The sequence below is a fragment of the Durotheca rogersii genome (assembly GCF_024521655.1).
Source record: "Durotheca rogersii strain YMJ 92031201 chromosome Unknown GGS23scaffold_28, whole genome shotgun sequence".
NCBI classification, from domain to species: domain Eukaryota; kingdom Fungi; phylum Ascomycota; class Sordariomycetes; order Xylariales; family Xylariaceae; genus Durotheca; species Durotheca rogersii.
This window is the reverse complement of record NW_026251259.1, coordinates 273,912-292,180: the sequence shown is the minus strand read 5'-3', so window position 1 is coordinate 292,180 and position 18,269 is coordinate 273,912. Positions and strand designations below refer to the sequence as shown.

The following is an 18,269-nucleotide window of genomic DNA, read 5'->3' as shown; positions in this document are numbered from 1 at the left end:
AAGTTTAGCAGCAAGGCCAAAGGATGCGCTGCAGGCTCTGTCAATGGCTAAGTAGATCGGTGCGAAACGATCGAACAGCATCGACTTCGGCGTGTCCTACGTCACGGCATCCCGAGAAGAAAGGTTTAGTCTTAGAACATTTGTATTGGACCTGGCCAGAGTTGTCTATACGTGCAACACGGCGATACCAACTCCATGTACCCATTCCGTTGTTCCCAGCCGCCAGCCTAACCATACCCGCAAACGCACGAGGCCAAGATTGACGAGAGTCTAGTTCTTCTCGAAGACGTACGTAAGGTGGCATCGGCCACAATACTGTCGGTCCTGCATGGAAGCCATGAAGACACCGGCACCACACTATCCATACCGCGTTAGTACGCCAGCATTCAAGGGAGAAAAAAAAAGTCTTCGTTCCAGAGTAGGATAACTCACGGTGTCGGCGGGGCACTCGCGTCGTAGACGCTCGATCTTGCCGTCGCCGTCGACCTTGTAGTACTTGAGGACGGCCAACTTGGTCTTCTTGCGCTTGTGCTTGATCTTCTTGGGGGTGGTGTAAACCTTCTTCTTCCTCTTCTTGGCTCCGCCGCGAAGACGCAGGACGAGGTGGAGGGTGCTCTCCTTCTGAATGTTGTAGTCGGAGAGGGTGCGGCCGTCTTCGAGCTGCTTTCCGGCGAAGATCAGGCGCTGCTGGTCGGGGGGGATGCCCTCCTTGTCCTGAATCTTGGACTTGACATTGTCGATGGTGTCGCTCGACTCCACCTCGAGGGTGATAGTCTTGCCCGTGAGTGTCTTGACGAAGATCTGCATGATCGCCTGTTCGGTAGAAGAGTAATTGTTAGGATAGACCCCTATGACAGAGCGGACGTAGTATAAGGATTCTGGCAAGAGCAGCCAGCGGAGATATTGGTGCGGTGCGAGAAATTCGGGGACTAGTTTAATAAGTTTGCGACAGTGAGGGTGGTGATGCGCGCGAGATGCGCCGTAGCATCACGGAAGCACCACCACTGGCACGGCCGCGGCGGTGGTGTTGGAGGTGAAGTGAGGCATAGGGAAGAGACTCGACGTCGAGCTCGGGATCTGTTCAGACACACGTACCTAGACAATATTGCTATTGCCGTCCTAAGCAATCCTGAAGATGAGGTGGTTTGCAGGAAGGGGAAAAGCAGGAAAAAGTTCAGGTCGGGACGGCGCAAAAGTACGACCTGGCACAGCTGGTGGTGGGGGATGCAGGTTAGGTAAGCGCACATTGCCGGGAAGCTCTCACGTGATAGGGTTTCCGCTAAGGGTTGCCCTGGTACGTAGCCAAGCCGTGCCTACTCTATATTTTTGGTTGAAACTGTGCGAATTCACGCCCCTCGAAAAGGGATTCGGCCTTTTCATTGGCCCCCCTCCAGATACCCGTCCAAGTACATAGTAGAACTCCATACCGGCCCTTCGACACCAACTTCCTAGAACTAGGCCACGCCCTTCTTCTCTCGCTCTCTTTCGAAAGCACTTCACCACCCACCGCCAGCAGAGCTCCAGCACAAAAACACAACACCGTAACCATGGTCAAGAAGAGAAAGAACAAGTATGCCTGCCGTCCCTCTTGCGGTTTTCCTCCTCTCATTGCGAAGTCCTCCCCGCTCGAACCACAATAGGCTAACTCCTTTTCTTCACAGCGGCCGCAACAAGAAGGGCCGCGGCCACGTCAAGCCCATCCGCTGCAGCAACTGCTCGCGATGCACTCCCAAGGATAAGGCCATAAAGCGCTTCACCATCCGCAACATGGTCGAATCTGCCGCCATCCGTATGTTCTGAATGCGTCGTCCACGTCGTCCTACGATGAACCATTCTCCCTTGCGCCTCTGGGCCCCCGGCCGTCTTTCCCACCCTCTCTATCATTCTAGGTGGAATGCGGACGCGTGGGCTCGACGGCTCGATGGGTATCGGCTTGGAATAGCACGGTTGAGCTAACTAGTCTTGTTTCCCCGCAGGTGATATCTCGGACGCCTCTGTGTTCGCCGAGTATACGGTTCCCAAGATGTACCTCAAGCTGCAGTACTGTGTCTCTTGCGCCATCCACGGCAAGATTGTCCGGTACGTCGTCTCGTCGGGAACGACTACGCGCTTATCTCTTAAGCCGCGTGTGTGCTTGAGACGAGCCTTGGTTGAACCTCGAACGATTCCCGCGCCTCTCCCCTCCCCCCCCTTCGTCGTGCAGCAAAACCCGCTGACAGAATATTCCCAGTGTCCGATCCCGAGTGGGCCGTCGCAACCGTGCTCCTCCGCCGCGTGTGCGGTACAACAAGGATGGCAAGAAGGTGACTCCCACTCAGACTGCCAAGGCTGCTTAAAAGCTCTCGGTTTCGGCGTCTTAGGAGGGGGGGCAAGATATGTCAGGGCAGACAAGAGTCTAGTCCTCGGAAATGGTTTCTTCACTTGCATGAAAACGGTTTTCGGCAGGGGTTTCTCAGATAATGACCATGAATTGAGTCATGTTGCCACGATGAATGATGTTCTGCAGCGTCGCCGCCGTTTTACCTTCTGACTGCTCCATCCGCGATGACACCACTGGCGTTGTACGCTCGTATCTACCGCTCGATACACTAAACTCCAGCCCTGTCCTATCTCGTGTGTGTGCCGTTATCCTATGCTCCAAGAATGTCTACACGACTAAGCCTGGTAGGGTATGCTTCGATGTCACGTAGGAAACCCCCACCCACCTATATAAGCCTATATCGACAAGTCGCAGAATATGAGCGCTTACGTTTTAGGTAACCTCCAACCCTCGGTACTCCGGAAGAACTAGCAGATTAAGAGCCATGTCTCTTCACGACCGGCTAGATACAGATCCCATCATGCTCGGTTGAAAAGTCCCTGGGGCACTATAAAAAGACAGGACAGCCTCTGGCATGGTGACGAAACTGACTGCTTTGCCCTCAGCTTGCCATTCACAGACGGGATTACGCGTCTATGCTGAGGAGAGCGATCTTCAATATGATATTTCAAGTAGAATCGTAAAGCTTTCCGGATATATACCGCCTCTCTCCTCCTAGGAGATGTTTTATTTCATCTTCGTCTCGTCTCATCGGACCTCGTAACGCGATTCATATACCCAATCCCAAGCGATCGTCATTAGCACGACCAGCATTGTGCCGCCAACCTCTCGACTGCCCCGGCTCTTCGCCTGCTGTGCCGACCGGTTATCCGTCCCGCACAGAATATCTTGGAGGTTGCTCTCTTAACACCAAAATAGAAACATCTCTATCTGCCCTATCGTAAACCTGTCCCACCACGGGGTCACGAGGTTACGGTCTGCGTAGCGCCGCCGTGCTGCGGATGCTGATGCGGCCGTGCCGCGGCGGCGCGGTTGATGAAGTCGCGATTCTCGATGGTCACGCTCTTGGTCATGTGGTTGACCTTATAGACGCCCACCAGCCGAGCCGCGAGCTCGAACATGTTGTTGCGCAGAGAGATGACGACGAACTGCGCGTTCTTGGTGCGCTCCCGGATGTAGTTCGCCACGATTGACACCTGAAGAACGACCGCATCGTTAGCAAAACATGCGATGCCGCGGCACGCTACCGTAACGCCAGCGAGAGAGAGAATTTACTCACATTCCTGAAATCCAGAGCGGCGTCGATCTCGTCCATGACGTACAACGGGGTAGGCTTGTAATGATGCAGGGCGAAGACCAGCGCGAGACTAGACAGCGTCTTCTCACCACCGCTGAGGTTACTGATGTTCTTCCAGCTCTTTTTGGGCGGCATCACCGAGAACAGGATACCCTCGCTGAAAGGATCGAGACTGTCGACGAGTTCTAACTCGGCGTTGCCGCCCATCGTAATCATCTGGTACATCTCCTTCAGTCTGAGGGAGATCGTGCTGAAACCCTCCATGAAGCCCTCCAACCTGAGCCGCCGCAAGTCATCGCATCGTTTCTTGGCGGCGTCACGCTGCTGGACAGCGGTGGCTAGGTCGGACGAGCGGGCAGCATGTTCCTCGACTCTTCGACGGTACTCTGACAAGACGCTGACATCGACGTTGACGTTCTGTGTCTTCTCCTCGAGAGCAGCAATCTCGGCCTTCAAGGTCTCTTTATCCATATCTTGCAGTTCATCTTCTGTGAATCGCGGCAGCTCTGCAGGCTGTTCCTGCACCGCTGCCGCTGCTGCTACTACAGTAGCTTCCGCGTCTTCCTCTTCCTCCTCTTCCTCACCTTCATCCTTCTCCTCCTCCTCTTCTACTTCCTCCCGCCCATCCTGCTCTCCACGCTCCACGGGAGCGCGGCCCTTGTCGGTTGGCTGCCTGACTGGCGACGGGCCTTCGAGGTCGCTGACGTTCTGTAGAGCTAGCTTGCTCAGCTTCTCATCCCAGTAACGGAGGCGCTTCTGGTTTTCGAGGAGTATCTTTTGGTTCTCTTCTAGCTTATTGCGCATCTCGATCTCGACCGCGCGGGTCTCGTTGAGCTCCGAAGTCTTCTCATCCAATTCGGCCTTGAGCGTAGATAATCCCTTCTTTGTATCCGCCAGTTCCGCTTCAGCCTCTTCGACTCGGGCATTCAAGGACTCAGACTTGCTTCCCTGGTGCTCAACTTCTTCTTCGAGGTTCTCGAGATCGCGTATCGCAGCCTCCAGCTCCCTGGTGGCCTTGGCGTGGTCTTTTTCGAGCTTCACCTTTGACTTTTCTGCCTTGGCCTTCTTCACTTCGGCATTGGAGGTCTCTTCGTTGTGGGAAGAAATCTCCTCCTTGAGAGCATCGACCTTGATACGCTGAGCTCGGAGTTTCTCACCGCCCACTTCCATAATTTTGTCTTGCAGCTCCTTGATTTCGGCTTCCACATCCTCTGTCTCAGTGTGCAATTTTGATATCTCCTTGTTCAGTTTGGCAACCTCCTTCCGTAGAGCAGCTACTCTATTGTCGTCGGACTCCGACGGTTGGTGTTCCCTGCTCAGCTCTTTGACGCGCCGCTGGGCATCTACCAGGTTCTTCTCGGCGCTTTGCACCTCGAGGCCGATCTTCTGCATCTTGGTATCCAGTTGCGGAATCTGGTCTTTTAGGTACCTGAGACGAGTCTCGAGTTCTCGTTGGTGGTCTTGGAACTCCTGGAATTTCTGCTCGATAGAGTCGCGGTCGCTCTCCAGCTTGGCGACTCTCTCCTTAGTCGTGTCAGCCACGAGTTTGCTGGACATCAGACCCTTCTTGACGGTGCTTCCGCCTCCAGACATCGTGCCGCTCTTATCGATGAGCTCTCCGTCGAGCGTGACCACTCGCCATCTCTTGGCGCCATAGGCGATCCGGTTCGCCTGGGCAAGGTCTGTCGCGACTAATGTATCCTGCAAGGCGTGATAGAATGCAGGTCGGAACTTGTCCTCTTTGGCTCTGATCAGGTCGAATAGGCGTGGCGCATTCTCGGGAGTCTGTATGGGCTGCAGATCCCGTACGCGGAGCTTATCCAGACACATAAAGTTGCCTCGTCCAAGGTTGGTCTTCCGTAGATATTCGATACATTGCTGGCCAGCGTCGACGGTATCAGTAACAAAGTTGTCGAGCGCACCGCAGGCTGTCGAGATGGCGACATCATATTTCTCGTCGATGGTGCCCAGATTGCCGAGACGGCCGTGAAAACCGTCGATTCTTCCCGATTCTTTCATCCGCATTAACGCGGTAAGAACATTACCACGATTCTGATTTTGAGAGAGGTTAGATCTCGCCTCTTCGGCCTTTTGCCTGGCATTCGACACCTTGGCACGGGCGTTAGGCTCCATCTTGGCTAGATCCTCAAGCTCGGCTTCGATCTTCTTCGCCTCTTTCTCCAGTTTTGCTTTCTCCACCTGACGCTCCTTCAACTCGGCCAGCTTTGCGGTCCGGCTCTCTTCGATATTAGCAATCCGGGCCTGCATCTCCTCAAGGGCGACTGCACCAGCATTGGCCTTCTCTTCAAGGATAGCCAGTTCAGACTCCGCGACGGCGATAGCGGACTGCTTCTGATTAATCTTGTCCTTCCAGGGATCAAGAGACTTTTGCTTAACAGCAATCTGGTCGGAGAACACTTGCGTCTTGCCTTTCAGGCTGTCTCGGATAGCCGCAAGTTCGGCTTCCTCCTGTTGTACCTGCTGTTCCAGAGCTACAATCTCTTCGGCGCGCGAGGCTATTTCTTCAGTGCACTGCTCGATAGTCTCCTCGGCGTCTGATGCCGACTTCTCGGCCGTGGCAATCGTCTTCTCCAGCTTCTTCTGCTTATCCGTCAAAAATTTCCGTTTCTCGTCGAACTTCACCCTTTCTTGCTCAAACTTGGCAGCTTCCTTGACGAGGGCCTGGACATGTTTCTCCTGAGACTCAAACTCTTTTGAACCCTTTCCAAAGGCCTTCTGTAGTTGCTTGATGACCTGCTCGCTGCCCTGGTGCTTTTCAAGCTCGGCGTCAAGCTGGGCCTGCATTTGGTTAATGGCCTCTTCGGTAACGCTCACGTTGTTGTTGCACTCGCTGATATAGAGTTGGTAGAGAGCGGACTGCTTGAGCGTTAAGTCGTTCTCATCTCGGATGTATGCCAGAGCTTTGTTTTTCTTGTCCTCGAGACTGTTTTTCTCTTTCTCGACGTGCTGGACACGCCCGCTCTTCTCCATGCAGATCTCGTTGAGGGTTTCCACCTCCGCTGCGGCCTCCTCAATGGGCGTCTTATACTTGGAAGTGCCGATGATGTCTTCGAGGTACTCCAAGAGGCCATCTTCGTGTTCGTTCCCAGCTTTGGGTTTCATCTGAGCAATCGACTCGACTTCACCCTGCAGGATAAGGAAACGTTTGTGGTCGAGATCGACCCCTCGATCGCGGAGCAGTGTGGTCACAGTAGTGAAATTAGACTCGCGGTCATTTATATAGTACTTGCTCGAGTTATTCTTGAACGCTCTTCGGGAGATGATAATCTGGGAGTTGGGGATGATTTCGGTTCCGCCACCGGGCTAGAGATAGATATATAGTCAGCGAATCGGCTGTGTTCGTAAGCAGTCTGTTGCATCCTACTAACCAGGTCCATGACTTCCTGGAAATGAACCGCCACTTCACAGTGGTCGAGGTTCGGGTGGGCAGCGGAGTTGTGGATCAAGGCTGAGATCTTGCCCTGTCGCATCTTACTTGCTCTAAATCCAAAGACGAAAAGTAGCGAGTCGATCACGTTGGATTTCCCAGAACCGTTCGGCCCTACCACCGAGGAAAACGACGGGTGGAACGGCCCAACCTCCTGCCGCCCGGCGTAACTCTTAAAGTTGGTCAAGATCAGATGGGTGATGACTATACGAGGCTTGGGCCCGGTATCCTCGACAACAGGTGCTGCCATCTTGCGCGACTTTAGAACGATATCCATGGGCTTTTCCAGTATAGTATCCAACGGTCGAATCGGCTTGACCTGGGTGATGGTCTCGTCTGCGGACTGGGGGCGCTCATTGATGCTTTGGTTGGTGACATCGGACAGAGGCGAGTCACGAGGCTCAGGTGGCTCTTCAGGGCGCGTCGGAGTGGGCACAGGTATGGGAGGCTGGCTGTCGGGCGTGTCCTCTTTACTGACTTTGCGCGGCGCAGCACTCTTCCGCTTTCTCGGCTGGGGTTTCTTGGTAGAAGATTCCGGGCCGAGGACAGTAGCAGACGATTGATCGGGGTCGGCTATCTCGCTTGGCCCCGCGGAGGGCTCTCTGGACGGCTCTGGGGCGATGCTTACGCTCTTCCTAGGACGACCGGTGCGCGGGGTGGCAGGAATAGCGGATTTTCTCCTGCTCTGGGTTTGGCGGCGCGTAGACCTGGCGGTGGAAGTCTCGGGAGCGAATTCATCCTCGCTATCATCCTCTTGCTTCTTGGTGGTATCTGCGACAACGTCGTCTTCGTCATCGGACTCGATAATGGCCTGGCGTCTCGCCGCGGCGCGACGGGTTGGTCTTGTGGACATCGCAGTATTTTTCTGGCGCGTCTGTCTAAACGGCGTGGCGTGGGCAGGAGCACGGAGGGGGAGAGGGCGAGACAGAGAGAAAAGAGGGGAAAGGCTATATTTTAGTCGAAGCAGATGAATGACTATGTCGTATTTCTAGGTCCGGGCTCCGTGGTCTATCCCATCCGGATGGGCAAGTCGTTATCGTACGAATCGCGTTTATCGTGTGTCTCATCCGGATCGTCAGCGCGGCCGCTAGCTGTTCCGCGCGTTATGTATGTCTAGCCCTCTAGGCTCTTAGGGCAGGGAGGAATGGCAGACGGATGCAGGAGAGATGGATACAGGATGGGATTACGAAGTACCGGGTTGCGGCGCTGATGAAAGTAAACATAAACATCACTCTACTTCCCCCACCAGAATTTTGATTTATGCCCTTCACAGGTAGGTACCTAAGTACCCCCTCCCCAGGCTAGGTGAGTAGATACCAGGTACCTACAAGTTATGCAGGTACGAACTCGGGCAGCTTACCTAAAGGCAGATAGCGCGTCGCATCTGGGAATGACGCGCATCAGCATAACTTGCCGTGTCTACCTATTTATCCGGTGAACTCCCGGCGCATAACGAAGTCACGCATACCTTGTGTACCTCCTAGGTGTAGGTACTGGACCTATCTGTATCTTGATGTACCAAAGGTAAAAACACAGCCTATCCATCCCTACTCTCTCTTCCCAATCCGCATACTAGCACCAAACCGCTCTCTGTCGTGAGAAACACTATCGTTATTGGGCATTGCCTACAGAAATCCAAATCTCAAAGCTAAGCAGCGCTCCAATTGCCTTGAACGCCCGCTGTCACCATGAACAACCTTTCGCAGTTCGACCACATATTCGGCTCCCTGGAGCCCTTTCCTTACAACCGCGTCTTCGTCCAACAGTTGGAGGTTTGCCGTCGGAGCCTCGAAGGTTCCTTGTTTATTGACCGAGTGTTGAGGGCGCTCAATCTTTCCAAAGGTAACGTGCCCGTGGCCTTGTTGACGTCTCCCCATCACACTCGCCTGTCTTCGCTATGACCGTACTCACCGAACTATGCCCGTCTAGCTGTCAGCCATTACCCCCCCAAGAACGAAGCCTCCCTTCGGCAGCTCTACAACTACGTCTACGACAGCCAGGACGTCGCCCTTCACCATAAGCTCGCAATCATATACTATCTCCTCCTCGACCTCGACGACCGGAGAGGCGACAGCCAAGCCCAATCCTACGCCGAACACTCCGGCTTGCCACCCAGGTACCAGATCTTCATGAAGGGCCTATGGTACATGGACGCCCAGAAGTTCGACATCGCCCTCGAACATCTCGCCCACCCGTCGCTCCAGCCCGACTTTGTTGACGACATTCTCACCGTCCTCGTCCGTCAGGCCAAGCACAGCGACTTCAGCCTCGCTCTTGCGTATTATCACACCGTCCAACCCGTCATCCAGTCATCTTCGGCATTGGAACACCTATTCGACGCCCTAGCGCAATCCAGCGTCCCCGATGCCTTCCAGTTCTCCCGATCCCACGCCGATGTCATGCGCCGCCAGCTATTCCAGCGCCTCATCCTATCCGTACTAAAAGCTTCCCCTAGTAGCGCGTCGGCCGAGAGGGCATTTGAGTTGACCAGCTTGCCTTTCGATGCTCAGGAGGAGCAGTGGTTCAGGGAGTGCTTGGAACAGGGCGAAGGGAAACGACTCCCAGGGGCTAAGGACACCCTCCTTATGCGCAAAATCGCCACGGGCCAAGTTGGGTATGGAAGCGACGCGGGCACTTGGGCAGTTGTCCTCGAGGGTTTCAAGACGGGAAGCGGAGGACGCTCCCTGGCTTGACTTTCCTACATCTGATGGTGAACGGAATTGCATAGCGCTGGCGTTGGGGTTCTGGTTAGGTTATTGTATGGCGTTAGGGGGGTAGCTACCCCACGTGCATCTGAAATTGGTGGAGAGTCCATATTGCAAAACAGAAATCGGTAGAAACGGCGTGCCATTGACCATAGGCCTACCTTGACTTATACTTGTCCCAGTCTGCAAATCGTAGGAGACGCCTAAGATGCAAGCCTCTTCATTAGGAAAACAAACCGGCCTATAGTTTATCGTCATTCATACAATGCGCAAATGCAAAATGTCGAGGCCATACAAAAGATGTCACTCGAAGCTAACTCTCCGCATGAGAACATAGCAAAATGCCCATAATTGCAGAAGGCGTTTTGTTGAGACGGAAACTCCAAAAAGAGCACTCCGAATCGGGGAATCGAACCCCGGGCTTGACGGTTCAGACGGCGTTATTTCCATGAGAGCGTCAAATGTTAGCCACTACACCAATTCGGATTATGATGTTGTTCTGTTTAGCGTCGCTTATAGCGGTTGCCCACCAAGACGGATGAGTTTTTACTGAAGGTTGAGCTAGGCCAGGGTAGAACAAGGCGCCAACGGCCCCTGTGAGGCCCGAATTATGTATCTCATCTTCAACCTCACCCTGTGGTTTAGGGCTCTCTTCATTTTTGTTGTCGCCGCTTATGGAATAGACATGATTTAGGCAAGCGCTTTGAGACACACAGCAGCAACAGAAGTCGATTGTCTCGAGATTCACACATGAATACCCACCTGCTTGATTAAACCCTACAATGTGAAAAAGCGATCAAGTTTAGAAAAGAAGCTTAGAAAAGAAGCAACGGTAACCGGCCAGGGTCAGGGTCAGTTAGTCTGCTGTGTGGCCTATTGATTCATATTCAGGAAATCCTAGCCTGGAAGGCGTTACTTTTCTTGAGAATTTGCATTCGGGCCTTGTAGATGGATTAGGAAGAACTTTCCAACCAGCTAGGTATCCTATTCCTAGGCTTGCAAACGGATGTCGCCTACCTGCGGGTTCAATTCAACGTAAGAGAGCAAAGAAGATGGCTATCCTTACTGGCCCGTCTCCTTAAGAGTATGTGAATGTCCCCAGTGCTGAGCGAATAGTCATCTGTATTATGATAGACTACAACTTTAGCATGATCCGTGTAAAGGCGATTACGGTAGTGATGATCATTCGCTTCAGTTCCTTGATGGTTAGGAGAAGGAGAAGACACCCAGAGGAGGGATAGCAACAGTGAATCCATATGAGCTCTCGCTGTCATCAGGTGCGGCCATCCGGCCAACGGATCATACATACATTCCACAGAGGCCAATTTTCGCTCAAGGATTAGCTTAGGTTGATCCCATACTCTTCCTACCATATCTAGTGGAACCGCTAGGGAGTCATCGGTAAGCCTAAGATGTAAACCCAATATTCTTCGTGATACACCTCCTAGAAACACAGACACATCGCAGTTTCAGAAGGTGGCGAAGCGGAGATGGGGCCACCGTATGAAATAAAATAGAAAAGACATCAGAACCAAACGGCAGAACACTAGACTATTCCAAAGCTAAAGGTTACGAATCACGCTCCACAGAGCATAGACCTCTGTCAACCAAAAACTGGCGGGGGCCATGCCCAGGCAGAGATCAACAAGGGCGCGAGCGGCGTTATATCTCAGGGCAGGTTGAAGGTTTCGATCTCATCTCAATATACCTATCTTATTTATCCCGAAGACCACGAAACTCGTCATAAATTCGTACCTCGTTTCGTGCGGCTTCTCGCAGCGTGGTTGGGAAGCAAGCACGCTGGAACTGCCTTACTGAGCTATTGAATCCTACCACAACGCCGAATAGGAGATACGCCCGTCATAAGCAGTTATTGAATCAAAGACGCAGTAGACGCTATGCAAACTTAGGCGGCGAGTGTATATTCTAGAAAAAATACGTCTATGGTAGCACTTATCCGAGACGATATCGCCCCATCCGCGCCACAGAGATTTGGTCCCGGGCTCATGTAACTGTATATGTATCTACAGCAGATATAGACAAGCGTATAAAGAGGTGAGATATATATATCAGGGATCGTAAACATCCGCCTGCACAGCTTCAACCCAGCCTCCAACCTTATCTCCCCCTTAAGCGGGGGGAAGCCCACGAGAGCGATCCGATCCTGGGGCGATCTGTAGGCAGCCAAGTATGAGTGAGCAGACTAGAGTCGCCGTCACAACGCGGCCACCAGGAGGTCCACGGCGGCGGCCTGGGTGCCGATCGTCACGGCGTCGAACGGGCCCTGCCAGAAGAACCCGTAGAAGTCGGACCCGTTGCGCGCGTAGGCATACGCCGTCGCCCCATTCTGCTCGATGAAGGCGCTGTACGGGCGGCCGGCGAGCACTCGGTTGAGCTTCGCCAGCTCGCGGACGAAGATGCCCTTGAAGGCGGTGCCGTTGGGCTCGCACTCCTCGATCGTGCGGCACGGATCCTCCGTCAGCGTGCCGTTCCGCACGAGCGATTCGCTGGCCAGCACCGCGTTGGCGGTCCGCTGCGCCGTCTCCAGGTACGATACGTCGCCCGTCGCGCGCCAGAGCTCGACCAGCCCGCCCAGGATCACGCCCTGGTTGTAGGTCCAGATAGAGTCCCCGTTGTTGACGCACGCGTCGTCCCTCGTCAGCCCATCGTTGATTAAGTTCTCGCCGTTAATCATGCCGCTCCTGCTGAACCAATCCCACTCCTGCAGGCTGCGCTCGAGATAGACAGAGTCGCCGGGGATGAGGTTGTGGAGTTTCGCCGTCAGCTCCAGGTACAGCTCGTTACTGATCGCGTTGTGGTAGGTCCGTGTCCGGATATCCCAGATGAGCCCTCCACGGCACGTCGTGGTGTTCCAGTACCAGTACATGTACTCCTCGTCGAGCTTGGCGATTTCGAGGTACTGGCTGTCCCCCGTGAGCTCGTATAGGCTCACCAGCGCAAGCGCCCACCACCCCGTGTCGTCGGAGCTGTCGGCGCGGAACTCGCCGCCCCCGTCCGGCCACCAGGGTAACGGCTGGCGCTGGATTTCAACGGTATTGAGCGCCTGGGGGAGATAGTCGCGCTCCCCGGTTAGAATCATATAGTTCACGAGCGTGTATAGCGCGACGCCGCTCTGCCACCACGACGACCCCGGATTGTTAGGATCCCAAAGGCCTGTTGTATAGTTGTAGAGAGCCATCATGGCGTCCAATGCTGCCCGAGTTGTTTCGGGGCAAGGTGGAGCTCTCGGTTCCATAGGTGCCGGAGCTACGGCACGGATAAGCGCGAGGCAACATACTGCCCACCAGAACATCGCTGCCATCCTCAGGCGTCCGGAAGAGCAACACGCGCGGGGTTCGGACCGGCCCTCGCTATAGCTACTCGACAGGCTTCTTGTAACGAGGAGTTTGCAGAGCGCGTGCGGCAATACGTCAGGCGCCTCGCCTTAGATGAAGTGCTCAGAACATGCGATGGCATGCGATTGACGTCAATTTTATAGAAGCCCTCAGGCGCCAGGCAAGGTCTCTCCTGTGGTCTCGGCCCTTCTCTTCCCGATGCAACTTTGCAGCGCCTGCACGCTCTCGGCATTTGGACGGCCCTCGCTGTCGATCAACTCGATCTAGATCCCTTCCGGATACCTGGGGTGAGCCGAGGTTCTTCTCTTGTTGAAATAGCAAATGGCCATACGCCTCCCGACCTCCCCTGTCCTGGGCGTCCGATCGTAGGTTTGCCGTTGTATTTCCCTACGCCGTGTAGCGCTAGAGCAATGAGTGGCTGGCAGCCAATACGATATCGTCACGACCGCAATTCGTTAACATTCCTAGTCGTGCGCTGACATGTTTACTCCAAACGCAGGAACGTAGATAGGGGTAAACAAAGGGGGGGGGGGGGGGGGGGGTGAGGAAGGCTTAGGTCGGGGCGTGCGCGCGCGAGGTCTCACGACATCAATATTACCCCTTGCATCGACGTCACCGTCGAACGGCACGTACCAGCAGTTGTTAAGGGGGTGTGTCTAGTATGCAATACTACCTACCTGTTAGACACTCCTTAAACATGCATGCTTCCCGTCCCAATAGCCGCTCCATGCAGGCCCCAACGGGGAGAAGGCTACTAATCCAGAGAGTGTAGTGTCACGAAATACCGGGTTTTGGACTTTGGCCGTAGATGAAAGGTCATGATCGGATATCGGCTGCAGTCGATGTATGCCAGTGGCCGAAACACATCGCGCCAATCGGAAGGGAAGAGAGCAACGAAGACGGCAGGTGGCATTTTGGGCGGGGAGACTCTGTAGGGTTGGCATATTATCGGAGAAGAACCCAAGGGAACGGCGGAAATGCCTGACGGGGACGGGGTCATGTTCGCGGGGGAACCGTCTGCTCCTGGCCGCCCGCGCGTTGAAAAGTGAATATACGTGTTTTAGTGTCTTGGACGGCAGAGAATCCTCCTCTATGCGACTTGCTGCCGATCATAAATCATACAATCCTCGTGCTGATTACCCACTCACGACGAGTTATAATACAAGGGCCCATCAAATACGTGATAGCGATGCCCTCTGACGCCCTTACCCCTGAATATAGTAGGAAATCTCCAATCCTCGGGGACGTCGTGTTCGCCCACCTTGCGATTTCTAGCCTCCGAGTTACTTTCTAAAGCGGCGATATCGGCCTTCTCAGCGCTGGTCGTTGGCACAACAAATTTGGCGACTTGCAGTTCGGTATCTGTGATGGTACTTCTGGAAACTCTCGCATAGCCGACTCTCCGGAGGCGCTTGTACAAGATATATTCGCACCAACGATCCCAGTCTCTAGGGTCTACATCGTGCATACCCGACGTCTTGGAAACGTACGTGTTGTAGTTGCCTCGAAGAGGCCTAGTAACGAGGTAGGATAGCAGTATCGATGGCCTCGGCGAAGTGCCCATCAACTTGGAGAGATACTCGGCCTGAAGTCGACGGTCTTCGCGGTCCTCTTCCTGCCCGGAATGAAAAACGAAGACGTCGACTAGCTCCCCGTAAACGTCCAGCGTCGCATGGATGGCTGGGGCTAGCTCACCTACAGGAGATGGAAGGAGGTGGTGCGTCGAGTTCATAATCGGGAACTTAGAGAGGAGCGCCGCGCCCCATGTATGCTTATTAGGGCCCGGGCCGTAGTCGACATACATTCCCAAGTCCTCGGCGAGAAATTGAGTCGTGTCTCTATTCCCCATGATAATACGCTGTAGGTCGGACTCCAACAAGCCAACAACGTCGATCTCGAGTTCTCGAATCAAATTACGCATCCGGTACTCGGAGGACCACATATCGTTATCCAGAGAGAAGTGGATGGTCCAGATTCCAGCCGTGATCAGCCTCGAGTCTTCGTGGTAAGGCTTGTAGTCGTTGGTTGGGAAACGACGGAACGCTACGCCAAGGAAAAGGACATTGATGACACCGAGCGCCCAGGCGTGATACTTCCGGTGCTGCGGCCGAGAAGGTCGTTCGCGGGGCTCCTGGCGACGGGAACTCGTCGACGTCACATTGAGGACGCCAGCACCGATGAAAAGCATCATCGTGATCATAATCCAATCTGTATGCTCGCGGACGAGAGGCCCGCCAGGGACGAAGGCATAGGCAACAACCCAAACATGAAACAAAACCATCAAGTTGTAGATGAAAAATCCGAGGCCGAATGTTGTCGCGGGGCACCCTCTAGAAGCCGCAGTTATTACGGGCGAGGCAATGGCAGTCAGGTAGAAAGCCGTAGTCAGAGCACCGACGTACCCGAGCCAGTTGTGGTAAAGCGTAAGGATGGCCACCCCGGTACAGCCCAGACCATATGCCGGCCATGTGCTTACCAGTTTCGGTGCGCGAATCCCCGCCAGCAATCCTCCCGTCATCGCAGCCAGGGTCAACCAACCATGAATAGTACAAAGAGGGCCGCGCACTGGGTAGCCTTCCCATACCCATAGGATCATAGTACTTGTGTCGGAGAGAAGTGAATGTAGACCGAAGAAGAGGCCGCCGATGCCTAGAGCGGCCAAGAGCGATGAGCCTTCCCGCTTACCACCATGAATAGCCCCGGTATTCAACGGCGCCTTGCGAGTGAACCTCAGCACTGCCAGAAACGCCAAAGCCAATCCGGTCCCGTTATAACCGCCGTTGGCAGCGTGCATAATCGGCCAGATAGGATTATTGGTTTGCCAGGCGAATTTGGCGGCGGAAGACATGACCAGGCCAATAATCCATGCCGATATTTTCGACTCGAGCCGTGCTCGATGGACTGATTCGGAGGAGAGAGTGGCTGCCCAGGATAGGCACGACATCGCAACGCCAAATCCCACCGTGAAAAGCCTGCGCGCCGGGTCTTTGACCTGCCAGGCAAGGAGTCCGGCAAGCGATAGTAGATGAGAGGCGCGCAAATTGTGGGTAACTAGAGAGCGGAATGGCTTGATGCCTAGAATGAGAGGCGAGATCGTCGACATGACAAACGCTTCGTAGCCCGAGATGCCCATGTGCCAAAGTGGGAAATACCAGATAACCACGCCCAGCCCCGTAAGTGCTGACCAGAATACGAAGCCGTGGTAGACCTCAGCGACTGTGTCGAAGATCTCAAACCAAGGCAGTTTACCATTAAATGCTCCGGGTATGGCCTTTCCCCTTTCCTTTCGCTTCTCGGAGGCAGCAGCCGATTGGGTGAACATGTCAGCTCTGCGAAGCTCAGTCAGAATCATATTGTAACACATCGACGAATATGCCGCATACTCGTATCGAACTCGCTCGGACTGACTTTGACCTGCGTTCTGAGTCTAGTATTTAATATAAGAGACAGCTAAACGACGGCCTACAGCTTCGAATCGGGCAAGACCTCAGTTTCTCACAATCGCAAATCATAGAACCAGGAACTTGCACTTTACGGCACATCCGCGCCCCTAAGCATCGTTCTCGCCCCGCGTAGGTCGTTCTTCGGGGAATTCGGCCGCCGAGGGCCGTGACGCCTCCGTTTAGTCCCGAAAACGGCATATTCAACTGCCGTGAAACTAGGATGAGGGGTGACCACGTTGGTCGATACGATCGGTTACTTAGAGCGCGGTATTCAGACCCGAGAGTAAGTCTGAGGTCACAGCCAGCCCGAGCGAGTATGCACATCACGTCGAGTTTACTTGGGAAGCCATCGTACGTACCCCTTGCTCGCGCCTTTTACATCCCTGACTACAATCTCGAATTTTTCGAAGTCGAGAGCGGTGACGGCGTCAAATGCGACATCGAATAGAACTAAGGACCACTCGAAGAACGAATAGACGGTATAGGCTGCGAATAGTGAGCGCGGGAAATCCTCGCCAGATGTGGAGCGTGCTCAGACTGACCTCCTGCGACGCGGTGGACTTTGTGTTGAATATAGAAATAGACCATGGGAGGTATGGCGCCAAAAAAGGCGCCAGCTAGGTACTTTCTGTACCTGATGGAAATCGTATTTGGAGAGCTGAGCGCGATGCAACCGGCAGTCCAAGGGATGGTGGCCACAAGGTACGAAATCATGAAAATATCATGCCGGTCGTGGTCATCGGTCGAAGTCACATAAGTCCAGCCGGCACAAGTCAGGGTCCTGAAGAGACCAACACCGGCAACAAACTTGGGAAGGGCCTTCCCGGGCCGCGCCGCCAGGAGATACCAAAGAGTCACGAGCGCGAACCTAGGACCTGTAGACCATCGCCGGATCAGCACGGGGTACCACTTAGGAGGATCTGGTAGCCTCGTACTCCTCGCGCCGCGATAAATAAGCAGAACATACCCGAAGTTAACGCTATGAATATCATGAAAAACGACCGTTCCGGGTATCGGTCACCGATGGTAGCGGAGACGGAGGGGAACCACTCGTCAGGATATCCATGGAATTCGTTCTGGACGATCTTGTGATAGTGAAGGCGTATACCGACGAAGAGCGCGCTCAGAAAGGCAGCTGCGAGTGGCCATCGATCAGCAAAGGCATCGCTCTAGGCTTCAACTCTAATGGCTGGCATAGGGAATGACCAACTGTATGCAAAGACGGTATGCGCCCACGATACCCATTTCGCATTTATTGAGGCCACCTCGTTCCCGCCCTCCTTGTCTTTGTACTTAGACATGGCGGAGGCGATGGAGTCTCGAGTCCGAAACAATGGTGCCAACTAGCCCATGTGAAAGTCGAGTGCATGCAAATCAAGTCGCCAGTAGGGTGGTGTTGCGAGTAGAGAAGAATGAAGAATAGCGGACAGCTACCCAGGCGGTAGGAGGGGACATCGGAGAAGGGAAGGGGTAGGCACCCACGGTAAGTAGGCCAAGTAGTTCCCCAGGTTAGCTTTTATCACCGGGCACTTTGGTGAGGACAGGGAGCAAGGTGTGGCGTTGCGTGGGTGTGCTCAGTTCATCTATATCCGGCCATCCGGCCACTCAGTGACGGTGGGACAGATACAGATCGACTGAGGCGACTTATGGCCGGGTACGTAAACACCTAACGTTCTATAGTTGTATCACGTGCTTACTCC

At 54.2% G+C, this 18,269-nt stretch overlaps 5 protein-coding genes and 1 non-coding gene across 6 annotated transcripts; 2 read left to right on the top strand and 4 right to left on the bottom strand.

Moving 5' to 3' along the window:
* Nucleotides 1-270: 270 nt before the first annotated feature.
* Nucleotides 271-807, bottom strand: GGS23DRAFT_607272 (ubiquitin family-domain-containing protein; the record flags this gene model as incomplete). The annotated part of the gene is made up of 2 exons (XM_051520023.1): nt 271-357; nt 433-807. 2 exons carry the CDS (start codon nt 805-807, stop codon nt 271-273), a joined length of 462 nt encoding a protein of 153 aa, XP_051368557.1.
* A 740-nt stretch (nt 808-1,547) lies between these two features.
* Nucleotides 1,548-2,336, top strand: GGS23DRAFT_607271 (ribosomal protein; the record flags this gene model as incomplete). The annotated part of the gene is made up of 4 exons (XM_051520022.1): nt 1,548-1,570; nt 1,662-1,789; nt 1,977-2,079; nt 2,231-2,336. 4 exons carry the CDS (start codon nt 1,548-1,550, stop codon nt 2,334-2,336), a joined length of 360 nt encoding a protein of 119 aa, XP_051368556.1.
* Nucleotides 2,337-8,334: 5,998 nt separating this feature from the next.
* Nucleotides 8,335-10,256, top strand: GGS23DRAFT_583902 (nuclear pore complex assembly-domain-containing protein). The gene is made up of 3 exons (XM_051517299.1): nt 8,335-8,370; nt 8,436-8,907; nt 8,995-10,256. The coding sequence occupies exons 2-3, from the start codon at nt 8,754-8,756 to the stop codon at nt 9,756-9,758; spliced, it is 918 nt and encodes a 305-aa protein (XP_051368555.1). The 5' UTR covers nt 8,335-8,370; nt 8,436-8,753; the 3' UTR covers nt 9,759-10,256.
* On the bottom strand, nt 10,165-10,256 carry GGS23DRAFT_t80. Its single transcript has one exon. It is a non-coding gene; the product is annotated as a tRNA-Glu (tRNA).
* A 1,420-nt stretch (nt 10,257-11,676) lies between these two features.
* GGS23DRAFT_583900 (glycoside hydrolase family 76 protein) lies at nt 11,677-13,649 on the bottom strand. Its single transcript, XM_051517298.1, has one exon. The coding sequence runs from the start codon at nt 13,090-13,092 to the stop codon at nt 11,986-11,988; it is 1,107 nt and encodes a 368-aa protein (XP_051368554.1). The 5' UTR covers nt 13,093-13,649; the 3' UTR covers nt 11,677-11,985.
* A 77-nt stretch (nt 13,650-13,726) lies between these two features.
* GGS23DRAFT_614657 (Frag1/DRAM/Sfk1 family-domain-containing protein) lies at nt 13,727-18,233 on the bottom strand. The gene is made up of 5 exons (XM_051520667.1): nt 17,780-18,233; nt 17,537-17,704; nt 17,112-17,444; nt 16,929-17,055; nt 13,727-16,455 (listed from the first exon to the last, which is right to left on the bottom strand). Exons 1-5 carry the CDS (start codon nt 17,868-17,870, stop codon nt 14,271-14,273), a joined length of 2,904 nt encoding a protein of 967 aa, XP_051368553.1. The 5' UTR covers nt 17,871-18,233; the 3' UTR covers nt 13,727-14,270.
* Nucleotides 18,234-18,269: the final 36 nt, after the last annotated feature.

What these genes read in the sequence shown, in the direction of transcription:
- GGS23DRAFT_583900 (XM_051517298.1), bottom strand. Translation starts at nt 13,092, where the DNA reads ATGGCAGCGATGTTCTGGTGGGCAGTATGTTGCCTCGCGCTTATCCGT.
- GGS23DRAFT_583902 (XM_051517299.1), top strand. Translation starts at nt 8,754, where the DNA reads ATGAACAACCTTTCGCAGTTCGACCACATATTCGGCTCCCTGGAGCCC. An exon ending in GGCGCTCAATCTTTCCAAAG is followed by an intron (nt 8,908 to 8,994) that starts GTAACGTGCCCG and finishes ATGCCCGTCTAG; the next exon opens with CTGTCAGCCATTACCCCCCC.
- GGS23DRAFT_614657 (XM_051520667.1), bottom strand. Translation starts at nt 17,870, where the DNA reads ATGTCTAAGTACAAAGACAAGGAGGGCGGGAACGAGGTGGCCTCAATA. An exon ending in GCATACCGTCTTTGCATACA is followed by an intron (nt 17,705 to 17,779) that starts GTTGGTCATTCC and finishes GGCCACTCGCAG; the next exon opens with CTGCCTTTCTGAGCGCGCTC. An exon ending in ATTCATAGCGTTAACTTCGG is followed by an intron (nt 17,445 to 17,536) that starts GTATGTTCTGCT and finishes GATGGTCTACAG; the next exon opens with GTCCTAGGTTCGCGCTCGTG.